General features: G+C 38.6%; 4 protein-coding genes across 6 annotated transcripts in view; all 4 read left to right on the top strand.

Moving 5' to 3' along the window:
• Window positions 1-10,541, top strand: part of LOC125200936 (disease resistance protein RGA2-like) — a 47,935-nt gene extending 37,394 nt beyond the window's left edge. Inside the window, exon 3 of the mRNA XM_048098780.1 lies at window positions 10,522-10,541. The gene's annotated coding sequence lies outside the window, so the exon portion shown is untranslated. The remainder of the gene's footprint in view (window positions 1-10,521) is intronic.
• LOC125200949 (UDP-glycosyltransferase 74E2-like) lies at window positions 306-656 on the top strand. The gene has a single exon (XM_048098797.1). The coding sequence runs from the start codon at window positions 306-308 to the stop codon at window positions 654-656; it is 351 nt and encodes a 116-aa protein (XP_047954754.1).
• On the top strand, window positions 1,493-6,150 carry LOC125200938 (disease resistance protein RGA2-like). Of its 3 annotated transcripts, XR_007172811.1 has the most exons (3): window positions 1,493-4,791; window positions 5,492-5,573; window positions 5,745-6,150. XR_007172811.1 is itself a non-coding variant. In XM_048098783.1 (2 exons), the coding sequence occupies exon 1, from the start codon at window positions 1,534-1,536 to the stop codon at window positions 4,786-4,788; it is 3,255 nt and encodes a 1,084-aa protein (XP_047954740.1). In that variant the 5' UTR covers window positions 1,493-1,533; the 3' UTR covers window positions 4,789-4,791; window positions 5,492-6,150. The 3 variants fall into 3 exon arrangements, 1 of the variants encoding a protein (XP_047954740.1); XR_007172812.1 differs by having other exon boundaries at window positions 1,493-5,584; XM_048098783.1 differs by having other exon boundaries at window positions 5,492-6,150.
• Window positions 6,626-9,939, top strand: LOC125209660 (putative disease resistance protein RGA1). Its single transcript, XM_048109251.1, has 2 exons — window positions 6,626-7,273; window positions 7,390-9,939. The coding sequence occupies exons 1-2, from the start codon at window positions 6,626-6,628 to the stop codon at window positions 9,937-9,939; spliced, it is 3,198 nt and encodes a 1,065-aa protein (XP_047965208.1).
• Window positions 10,542-12,780: the final 2,239 nt, after the last annotated feature.

Here is a 12,780-nt window from a genome sequence, read left to right as displayed (position 1 = left end):
CTTCACAATGATATGAAGGTGTATGGATCCCATTCAATTAAAAATTACTTACACATTATCTATTTTAATTTCTTCAAACAGGTTGTTGATTCAGTGTCAAAAGTATTTCCAGTTCTTACAATTGAACCCACAGTCCCATCTTTTGATCTGGACAAATGAGTTGCTAACGACAACAAGTACGATATCAACCTTTTACAGTCTGAATTAAACCTCAACTTCAATCATCAACTGGCTGAACAAAAAACCTCAATGATCAGTTGTATACGTTGCATTTTGGCAGCATGGCCACTCTCCCCCAAGAACAAATGGAGGAGCTGGCGTGGGGCCTACTAAACACGAACTTCGACTTTCTATGGGTCGTCAGGGAAGAGAAGCTCCCGGCAGATTTCCTCCGTGCGTCGGCTGACAAGGCCATGTTCGTGCGGTGGAGCCCTCAGCTGGAGGTGCTGTCCAACAAAGCGGTTAGGTGCTTCTTCTCGCATGGGGGTTGGAATTCCACGACAGAGGCGCTGAGCTTGGGGGTCCCGATGGTGGTCATGCCGCAGTGGACTGAACAGACGACGGATGCTAAGTTGGTGCAGGATGTATGGGGCGTGGGCATTCGGGTTACGGTTGGCGGGGATGGTGTCGTGCGGAGAGAGGAGATCGAGGGATAGAGGAATGCTGGTAAATGGAGTGATTTGGCTAAGGAGGTGATGAGTGAGGGTGGCACTTTGGATGTAAATCTTGATGCATTTATGTCTAATTTGATCGCAAGTTCTTAACCCTTGCAATTGATCAATTGTTCGTTGTTACTCTCTTGAATAGTTTTATTGATTTCGAAGAAGTTCCTCCCATTTGACACCAGGTCGGAGGGGTTGTCGCGATGCTGCGTTCGTCCTCAGAGGTGTTGATGATTTGGTGGAAAAGGAGGGGGAGATTTGGACATGGTTGAAGGTGACGGACTTACTATCATAGAAAGTTTCCACTTTGTGTTGTTCATGTGTATCGTTTGCTTGACTTCGATTATACAGTAATTCGTGTATAAATCCTGTCTATTTGTGGTTTTGTTATGGCCAAATTTTGTGCTCTGTTTTAGACTATTCTTTCTATGTTGTTTGTGTTCAAAATTGTGCATTATGTGTGAGATTGGTTTTACAATTATTGGGCTCTTTAATTAAATCTCTTATGAAAATTTGAGATGTTGTAATTGCAAGAAATAAATTTGTAGCTGTAATGCTTAAAAAGTATTATATCCGAAATTCCAAATGTGAGCAAAGATTGTAGGAGTATTATTTGAGTCAAGAAAGAAAGAGATAAGAAGATAAGAATTTTTTCTTCAAATTGTGGTTTAGTTATTAACTTTATGTCTTTGCTTTCTGCTTTCTCGAGGGAGATGACAAAAGATGTGGGACATAATTCATAGTTTGATGAGTGAAAACCATAATGCAGGAGAGAGAATATTAGCATATCATCCACACGTTTACAAGCATTCTTCATCTTCAAAGATACACTTGCAACCATTTTCTCCCTAAAAATAAATCTCGGCAAATCATGGAAGCCGTTGCTACAGCAGGCGTCGAAGTTCTTGTCCAAAACCTGATTAACTTTCTCAAGGAAGAGTACTCTCTACTTCGAGGTCTCGAGGAAGATGCTGAACAGCTGCAGGAGACTTTGAAGATGATTCAAGCCTACTTGAGTGATGCTGAGAAGAAATCCACCACCGAAGCTGTCAAGATTTGGTTGAGGCAACTTGAAGCTGTGGCTATTGATGCAGATAATGTCTTGGATGAACTCAACTATCATTTTCTCTACAAAGAAGTGAGGAAAATGGATGCACCCAAGCCTAAGAATAAGGTACTATCATGCTTGTCATCCTGCAGTCGTAGTCGCATTTCACGTTGTTGTAAAATGGCTCATAACATCAAACAAATCAATGTGAATTTTAAGTCTGTCAACATCAAGGCAACACAACTTGGCCTTCAAAACATTCTTGCGAATGCACTTCCTGCTGTTGTTGATACTTCCGATGAGACTGATTCGTTCAGTATTGATCCAATCTTTATCGGAAGAGATGATGATGTGCCTAAATTAGTTGACATCCTCACCCAGACCCACCCAAAGGATGAGAGACGGATGTTCTCCATCGTTGCTCTGGTGGGAATGGGGGGTATGGGGAAAACTACGTTGACTAAAAAAGTCTTTAATCATGAAAAGGTGAAGGCTCGATTCGGATCACTTATATGGGTTCATGTTTCTCAAAAATTTGATCCAATCAATCTTTTTAAGAAAATACATTATAAGTTGACTAAGAGGGCAACTGATGGAGTTGAGAGTAGAGATGATATCTTAGAAAAGCTTGAAGAAGCTCTCAAGGATAAAACATATCTTCTTGTTCTTGATGATATCTGGAATGAAGATGTTCACGAATGGGAAGGCTTTATGAACTCCATGTCAGGAGTTACTTCCACTTTGGGAAATGGCATTATCATCACTACCAGGAGTCAAAAGGTTGCTTTAATTGTGAACCCTCTTGAATATACTTTAAGTGAATTATCAAATAAAGATTGTTGGTCCATAATCAAAGCAAAAGCTTTTGATGGAAATGAAGAAGTTCCACCAGAATTGGAGATTATTGGAAAAAAGATTGCAGAAGCATGTCGAGGTTTGCCCTTAGCTGCCAATGTAGTTGGTGGTGTGCTTCGAAGATGTAAGTCCGAAGAAGAGTGGCGCTCAATCAGTGAAAATTGTCTTTCAGATGCAGAAGGTGCTGAAAGAATAAAAAAGATACTAAAATTGAGCTTTGATTATTTGCCTTCGCCATATCTCAAGAAGTGCTTTGCGTACTGTTCAGTTTTCCCTAAAGGTTACCAAATATTGAAACATGAAGTGATTGAGCAGGGGATGGCAGAATGTTTTCTTCAACCGGATGAAAGAAATGAGATGGAAGATGTGGGAAGTAAGTTTTTCAATGTTCTTCTACACAGCTCTTTGATGCTAGTTGAAAAGCGAGATAAGTATGGAAATGTATATAGTTGTGTGATGCATGATCTTGTGCATGATCTTGCATCTTATGTTTTATTTAATAATGCGGACGGCAGCACCCCAGTCCCATACATGTTTCTCGAAGGAGAACAAAGTCATATTTCAAAAGAAGTAGCAAAGAATTTGCGTACATTACTCTTGTCAAGTGGGACTTCCGATATCATCTTCTCAGACTTCCAATTTCTACATAATATAATTCTTGGTAGAAATTATGAAGAGAAGCAATTGCCCAATTCAATTAGGAAGTTGATACATTTGAGAAATCTTGATATTTCAAATACATCTATTGAAGTTTTGCCGGAGTGGATTGGTGAACTCTGTCACTTGCAAACTTTAAGAATGTCAAGTGTCAAGGATCAGAAACTGCCAAACACGTTGAAGTACTTGGTTGACTTGAGGCATCTGTATATTCGCAATGATGTTGGGTTGCCTGCAGAGATTGGGAAATTGAGTAGTCTCCGAACACTACCTTACTTCAAAGTGGGAGAAGAGAAGGGCTATCATATTGAAGAACTCGGAAATTTGAAAAATCTCAATGGAGAATTGGCTATTACAAATCTTGAGAGGGTGCGTGACGAGGAAGAGGCTCTGAAAGCCAATATATTGCAGAAGCAAAATTTATCTGAATTGCGGTTGAAATGGGGATGGGATTATTCGGATGAAAGAAATGATGAGAGTGTGTTGGAAGGTCTCAAACCTCATGCAAATCTGAAGAAGTTGACCATTTACGGATACAAAGGCGAAAAATTTCCAACGTGGTTACGAAATGAGCCTCAAGGCTCTTGCTTACCACTTTGTAACTTGATTGAGATTAAACTCGAGAGGTGCTCAGAATGTAAGGAAATAACATTGGGACATTTTCCAAATTTAAGGTCGCTCTATGTATGGCGATTAGAGAGATCAGAATGTTTGTCAAAGAGTTTTTTCTATAACAATCACAATCTCTCATATTTGACCATTAACGAATGTGATATGTTGGAAGCATTACCGGATGGGTTGGACATCCTCAATTCTCTGCATAGCTTGGTTATACAAAACTGTAGAAATCTAAAGTCGATTGGGAAACCAAGTTGTGGAGGAGGAGAAAATCAAGGAATCCTCTTTCGGCTGAGCATTATAGGCTGCAGAGAACTGATGGAATTGCCTCGCCAAATGCTAGAGTCGTGGGCCCCTACAATTGAGCTTCTTCACCTGGATGGATTAAGGAGCGTAATGAATCTTCCAATGCTGATCGACAGTCTCGCGAAATCATCTAGTCTCAGAGTTTTAACAATCAGAGGCGTTCCTCAATTGATGTCTGCTGGAAGTGTTGAGAGTTGGGATTTAGGTAGCTTGACGAATTTAAGGTTGGATGTGAGTGTGGAGTGGTCAAGGGAGAATAGTGTTGCCATAAATGACACTGTGAATGGCATATTGGAAGGCTGTTGCAACTCACTTACGCAGTTAACGTTAAGAGGGGTGGAAAATTGGGAGTGGCTGCCCCAATCAATTCAACGTCTCACTTCTCTTGCTGTCTTAAAGTTAGAAAACATAGGGATAGAAGAATTGCCGCAATGGTTTGGAAACCTCTCAGCTCTAGAGAGGTTATGCCTATATGGCTGCACAAGCTTGAGGTGCCTGCCCTCTGTAGATACATTGAACCCCCTCATTAAATTAGAAGAGTTAGAAATTGAAAATTGTTCGAAACTAAGTATTGATTCTGAGCTGCGCAACCATCCCAATCTCAAAATAAAGATTGATGGCAACCATATTGTAATCCCATAGCAAGTAAGTATGATTTTTCATAGTGTTGATGAGAAGATGGCTCTGTATTTGCAAAGTTGCAACTGCTCTGTATTTGTTGAATCATGGTTATTAGATCTATTTTGGTTTGTTTTCCTTATATTTTAGTAGTACTAGTGAGATCTGAATTGGCTGCAGTTGCAATCAGTTTATGTGTGTAGCATTTTTTCATGACAGATGAAAACTAAGTGAAATTGGTGTTTTGTATTTTGTGGTTACACTTTTCAATCACAGTTGGATTGTGTTATTTTGTGAATAGTTCCATGGAAGCTGAGACTAGTTTTAGTTTGCTCGTTCTATTTGTCTCATTATGTATTTGGTGTTCGATTAATATTACTTTTTTCATGGATTTAAGGTGTTTGATTTTGCAATTGATTCATCGTGTTGCTCGTGTTTCTCCCATTGAGTATATATAGCCTCTAATTTTTGTTCAAACTGGATGTATATTTCATTGAAAACATTATCCAAATGAATGTTGATCCAGAATACCGAGCAGAGGTTTTCTAGTTATACATTTTTTTGGGAACTTGTTTTATTCATCTCACCCTTTTTTTAACCCTTGCTCTTCTGATATGCCTGTAAACTTGTGTGACCGGAAAGGTAAAAAAACAAAGAAAAATCATCTTGTTGTTGTTTTGTCGTTTTGCTCTTTACGAAGTTGATGATATATGGTTATCTGAATCAGATTTCCTTTGAGAAGGGAAAAGATGGGTAACCTTTCAGTTGAGTGGTGATTTGGAGAAGAAGATGGCTGCCTTGAAAAAATGGTATGTATGAGGTATGTTATTGGTTAGTGTTTGGTAAATAAAGTGGACATACAAATCCTCTATCATTTCCTTTAAAATGAAAGATTATTAGTATAGGAGATCAATGAATAGGGCTATGCATTAACCATACATGTATTTAGAGGGATTTATCTATTTTGAGCTTGTTTGAAGGTAGCTCGAACGGGTAGGTAGGGCGGCTCTGGTACGAGAGTCGACTCGAAGGACCTCCGTGGATACTAGTGTGATTCTGGACTTGCTCAGTTTTTCCGCAACGCAGATTTCATTGTCGTCTGCGATTTTTACTTCAAAGAAGAAGTTTGGATCTTGCAGTTTGCAGATTCCTTCATCATGTTGATTTTGATTTTCAAGTTTGATGTCCAGAGAAAGAAGCCTAATTTTCTTAAAGAGACGAAGTTAGACTGTGTATTCTCATCCGATATCAATTTTTGGGTTCGTTTTGTTTCATGTTGTGGGAAAACTTGTGTTTCGTTTGTTAAATGATAAATGTGTGTACATATAACATAAATCTGAAACATTCAATTACTGATCTAATCCTAAGTTTTGTGATTTGTTATCATCATTTAGTTTGTTGGATAAGTATATTTGTAAATCATACTCCCTCTGTTGTCCCAAGGTAGTTGAGTAGCAGTAGTATTATTTTTTGGGTTGTCCTAAAATAGTTTGAGTCATTTTTTTTTGGCAAAAACTTTATCATCCTCTTACTTTATTTTCCCCACTTTAATATTTAACACATCAATTTGTTGAATTCCGTACTCAAAAGAAATGTCTCAATTACCTTGAGACGGATGAAGTATTGTGCTATTTACTGATTAAATTTGTATTTACATGCTATTAGTAATAGTATTCGAGAAGAAGAGTAGAAATTAAAGATTTAGGTGAGTTTGTGTCAATCGAATTCAAGTTTATGAATAGACATCTTAGCTTGTTGTGATGAGAGGGGATGTGTGTACATATCATCCACAAGCATACAATATAAACATTTTTCATATGCAAAGATAAACAAACAAGCATTTTCTCTCTCTTGTCAAACTATGGATGGAGGTGCGGCAGCAATTGAAGTTCTTGTTCAGAACCTGATAAACGTTTTGAAGGAAGAGTACTCTCTACTTCGAGGTCTCGATGAAGATGCCCAACAACTGCAGATGACTTTGGGGATGATTCAAGCCTACTTGAATGATGCTGAGAAGAAATCCATCACTGAAGATGCTGTCAAATTCTGGTTGAGGAAGCTCGAGGCTGTGGCTTTCGATGCTGATAATGCCTTGGACGAACTAAGCTATCATCTTCTCCACAAAAAAGTGAAGAAAATGAAGACAGCCAATGCCAAGGATAAGGTACTATCATGCTTCTCATCATTTAATAACATTTCACACCAGCGAAATATGGCTCATACAATAAAAAAAATCAATGCGGATTTTGAGTCTATGAACAAAAGGGCAACAGATCTTGGCCTTCAAAGCATGATTGTGAATGCACCTGTTGCTGCTCATGCTTCCTCTGAGAGTGATTCGTTCAGTCTTGATCCGATCTTTATTGGAAGAGATGACGATCTGCCTAAACTAGTTCAGGTGTTTACCCAGCCCAGCCCAGTGGAACGCATCTTCTCCATTGTTGCACTAGTGGGAATGGGGGGTTTGGGGAGGACTACGTTGACTAGGAAAGTCTTTAATGATGAAAGGGTAAAGGCTCGATTCAAATTACTTATTTGGGTTCATGTTTCTCAAACTTTTGATCCCATCATTCTCCTTAAAAAAATCTTCTCAGCATTGACTAGAGATATCATTATGAGGTTCAGAGTAGGGAAGTTATTCTGAAAAAGCTACAAGAAGTTCTAAAGTCAAAAACATATCTTCTTGTTCTTGATGATGTATGGAATGACGATGTTTCAAAGTGGGAAGACTTCATTAATTCCATGTTAGGAGTTACTTCAACTAAAGAAAATGGCATTATCATCACTACAAGGAACAAAAGGGTTGCTTCAATTGTTAATCCACTTGAAATCCATCTTTTATGTGGGTTATCAGAAGATGATTGTTGGTCCATAATCAAAACAAAAGCTTTTGATGCAAATGGAGAAGTTCCATCAGGAGTTGAGATAATTGGAAGAAAGATTGCTAAAAGATGTCAAGGTCTACCCTTAGCTGCCAATGTAGTTGGAGGTGTGCTTCGTTGTAAGTCTGAAGAAGAATGGCACTTCATTAGTGAAAATTGGCTTTCAGATAGTGAGGGAGGTGAAAATATCTCAAAAGTATTGAAATTGAGCTTTGATCACCTGTCTTCACCGTCGCTTAAGAAGTGCTTCACGTTTTGTTCGATTTTCCCCAAAGGTCGACGGATTATGAAACGGGAGCTGATTGAACTATGGATGGCAGAAGGGTTTCTTCAAGCAAGTCGCAGAGATGATATGGAGTCTGTGGGAAACATGTTCTTTACTGTACTTCTACGTAGTTCTTTGTTGCAAGTTGCAGAGAGAAGTGATAATGTAAATGGGGAATGCTATTTGATGCACGATCTTGTGCATGATCTCGCATCTTCTGTTTTATCTAATAATGCAGATGTTAGCACCCCAGTTCGATACATGTTTCTCGAAGAAGAATCAAATCCTATTCTGGAAAAAGTGGCAACGTATTTGCGTACATTATTCCTGGAAGGTGGTATTGTCAGTACCATTTTAGTGCTCTCAAATTTCCGATGTTTGCATAATCTGACTCTCAGTGGCAACAATTATAGTGAGTTTCCCAATTCGGTTAGAAAGTTGATACATTTGAGAAATCTGAATATTTCTAACACTAGAATTGGAAATTTGCCAGAGTGGATTGATGAACTTCATCACTTGCAAACATTAGGTGCATATATATGGCATTTGAAGAAGCTGCCAAGTTCGATCAAGTACTTGATTAACTTAAGGCATCTTCACATTTACTCTGTTACAAAGTTGCCTACAGAAATTGGGAGATTAACTAATCTCCAAACACTACGGTACTTTACGGTAGGCAAAGAGAAAGGCTACCAAATTGAAGAGCTCGGAAATTTGAATAATCTCAAAGGAAAACTATTGATTTGTCATCTTGAAAAGGTACATGACAAGGAAGAGGCTCTGAAGGCAAATATATCGGAGAAGCCAAATTTATTTGATTTGGTGTTTGAATGGAATGATGGTAGAGAAGATGAAAGAAATGATGAGAGTGTGTTAGAAGGCCTCCAACCTCATGCAAATCTAAAGAAGCTATGGATTAATGGATTTCAAGGCAAAAGATTTCCAACATGGACCAAGAAGATGGCAGTACAGGATGGGCTTCAAGGCTATTGGGTACCACTTGACAACTTGATTGAGATAACACTTTGGAAGTGTTCGGAATGTGAGGAAATCCCGATGCTAGAGCACTTGCCTAATCTCAAATCTCTTAGTTTGCGGGGATTGAAGAAGGTGAGGTTTATAAATACATCATTTCACAATTTAAAGGCTCTCACTATAGAAGAATTCGATGGATTGGAATTTTTGCCAGAATGGTTATTCAACAACAATCAGACTCTTTCAAAGTTATGGATTATTGAGTGCCCTGTGTTGAGAGAATTACCAGATGGTGTGAACGCCCTCAATTCCCTGGACGAGTTGATTATAAGGGATTGTCCAAATCTGAAGTCGATTGGGAATCCAAGTGGCGAAGCACGGGAATCACATGGAATCCTCCGATCACTGTGGATTACAGAGTGTGGGGAGCTGATGGAATTGCCAAGTCAAATGTTGGACTCATGGGCGCCTACAATTGAGGATCTCCAGTTGAAGGGATTAAGGAGGCTAAAGAATCTACCGATGCTAATTGATTGCCTTGCTAAATCATCTCATCTTAGGAGATTGACAATTCTTGATGTTCCTAATTTCATGGCTACCGGTGGAGTTGAGGGTTGGGACTTAGGCAGCTTGGAGAAATTAAAGATAGATGTAAGTGTGGAGTGGTCAAGTGAGAATAATGGTGTCACTAAAGACACTGTGGATGGAATCTTGCAAGGATGCTGCAACTCACTTTCTGAGTTGCATTTGGGAGGGGTGGCAAATTGGGAGTGTCTGCCCCGATCGATTCAATATCTCACTGCTCTTTCGCAGTTAACGTTGTTGAATTTCGGGATAGAAGAATTGCCTCAATGGTTTGAGAACCTCTCATCTCTTTGGGAGTTGCGTCTACTTGGTTGCAACAAGTTGAGATGTCTGCCTTCTGCCGATGCCTTGAAGCGCCTCACTCGATTAGAATCTTTACAGATTAAAGATTGTCCGGAACTAAGTATTGATTCGGGGTGGCGCAACCATCGCCGTCTCAATATTGATGTTGATGGCCAGTCTGTTTAAGGTGCACAAAGTTGAGGTGCCTGCCCCCTCTGTAGATGCATTGAAGCCCCTTACTCAATTACATAAGTTTCAATAAAAAGATTCCCCAGAACTAAGCATTGATTCGGAGTGGCGCAAGCATCCCAATCTCTGCAACGAACGTTGAATGATGGAAACCTTATTCCAATCTTGTAGCAAGTAAGTATATGTTTTTTCTTATTGTGTTCAAGTAAAGATACTTATATTTTCAATTTCAAGTGATTTTCATCTACTTTGTTCACGTAATTTCCTTTTGTCTTGCTTTTAGTACTAGTGAGATGTGAATTGGCTACAGATTGCAATAAGTTGATCTATAAGTTGGAAAGCCAAGTTGTGCATCACTAGAGCAGAGATGAACTTTTAAAATCTCATCCCTGCTTGTTTTTGTGTAAATGATATTTGACTCGGTTCTGCAGAATCTGCACTGTTCCGGACATGATTTGCCGGAAGATGTGTTTGGTTTTACTATTGATTCATTACATTGCTCGTCTTTTTCCCATAGAATATATATAAACGAAGAAAAATGATCCTGTTCTTGTTTTGTCGTTTCACTGTCTATGAAAGTTGATGATATATGGTTGTCTGAATCAGATTGCATTTGGATTGAGAAGGGAAAAGATGGGAAAAATTTCAGTTAAGTGGTGATTTGGAGAAGAAGATGGTTGCCTTCCAAAGATGGCATTTGTGAGGTATGATATTATTGTTCAGTATTAGTAAATGAGTCATTGAATTTACCATATATTTTGGTGGATTCAACATTTTTGAGCGTGTTCTAAAGGTCGCTCGAACGGGTAGGGCGGCTCTGGTACGGTAGTCTTGACTCGAAGTACCTTCTTGGATACTCGTTTCGATCATGATTCTGGGCTTCCTCAGGTTTTCAGCATCTCACATTTCATTGTCTTCTTGGATTTACCCTTAAAGAAGAAGAAAGCTGTTTGATCTTGAAGTTTGCATATTCGCTCAAACGGGCAGGGCGGCTCTGGCACGGGAGTCTCTTAAATTTTGTTACATTTTTCCATCTCCGTCCGTCCCTCAAATTTGTCACCTTTGACTTTTTTATCATGTTTGGTAGTGGATCTCATATTCCACTAACTTCTTTTCACTCACATTTTATTACTTCCACCGTCACATAAAAATATGGGCAATGGGTATGGCACGGACATTAACAAAAAATTGGTAAAATAAGAGAGAGGGAGAATGATATGGAAAAGTATTAGAGAGGAGGGGAATGGTAGTTATAGTAGTGTTAATGGATAGTGGAACCTACATTATTAAATTAATACTCCCTCCGTCTCTCTGTAGTAGAGACATTTCTTTTCGGCACGAAGTTTAAGAAAAATTATTTTAAATGAATTAAGTAAAATAAGAATAAAGTAGAAAGGAAAAAGGTAGAGGGATGAAGAGAGAGTAAAGTAAGTGACAGTAAAGTACTTTTTGTCAAAAAAAAAATGCCTCAGCTACAGTGGGATAACCCAAAAAGAAATACGACTCAGCTACAAAGTGACGGGGGAGTATAACTTTCCAAAAATGGAATGCACATATTTATGTGGGCGGAGGAAAATGAAAAGTGCACATTTTTTATGGGACGAAATGAGTATAAAACTAAGAGTAAAGGTTAATTTTGGTCCCAAACATATGACCAAAATACGAATTTGGTCTAAAACATTCACTTTTTAAAAAACAGGTCCATAACAAATGAAAATGTCGCCGAAGTAGTCCTTTTTTTGACGGTTCTGTCAAAAAACTAATGGTCAATGCTATTTGCACAGTGGCATGACCGTTTACTCTAAAACTAATGCTCCCCCCGTCCCAAGATAAGAGTGTCGTATTCCTTTTTGGAATGTCCATCTATAAGTGAGCCATTTCATTTTTTAGCAAAAAATCGTCTCTCATACTCTATTCTCACCTACTTTATTCTCCCATCACTTCTGTACTTTTCTCTTCCTCATACTTTACTCTCTCCACTTTAACTATTTAAATGTCAATTCCTTAAATCTCGTGCCTAAAAGAAGTGATTTGCTTATCTTGGGACAGAGAGGGTACTATATAAAAGTTCTCTTCACTAACTTTTCAACCTACTTTCCATTAAATTTCTTAAAATTTGTGCCCGGTCAAAGTGTGACAAAATTTATGGGACGAAGGGAGTAAATTTTTTTAAAATTTCATAATTTTACAAACAATCAGGTTCATTCTCAAGACCATGTTCTTGTAAGTTGCAACATGCACTTATCCCGGTCCCTATAATTGAATAACATATGTTTTGTATGAATCTTTATATTTTAACTATCACCCAAAATAGATGACCTGTAATACTAGAGTAGCTGATTCTATTCAAATATTTGCAATTGTTGTAAACTTCACGGCTAAAATCTCGCAAAAACTAACTTGCTTTGGACTCATCGCTTCCTTAAATTCCAAAGACTTTTGGTGTTAGGTGAGAGTCATATTGAAAACCTTTGTACTCATCGCTCTCTAGATCATATCAACCTGCGAAACCATGGAAGCCGTTGCTACAGCAGGCATCCAATTTCTTATCCAAAAGCTGATCAACGTTCTGAATGAAGAGTTCTCTCTACTTCGAGGTCTCGATGGAGAAGCACGCAAGCTGCACAAGACTTTGGTCACTATTCAAGCCTACTTGAATGATGCTGAGAAGAAATCCATCACCCAAGATGCTGTCATGATCTGGTTGAGGGATATTGAGGATGTAGCGTTCTCGGCTGAAAATATCTTGGATGAACTCGACTATCACCGTCTCTGTAAAAAAATCAACAAAATGAAGACACCTAAGGAGAAGGTACTATCATCCTATACTCACTTTCC

The sequence above is a fragment of the Salvia hispanica genome, chromosome 1 (assembly GCF_023119035.1).
Source record: "Salvia hispanica cultivar TCC Black 2014 chromosome 1, UniMelb_Shisp_WGS_1.0, whole genome shotgun sequence".
In the NCBI taxonomy this organism is placed as follows: domain Eukaryota; kingdom Viridiplantae; phylum Streptophyta; class Magnoliopsida; order Lamiales; family Lamiaceae; genus Salvia; species Salvia hispanica.
This window is presented reverse-complemented; position numbering and strand designations above follow the sequence as displayed.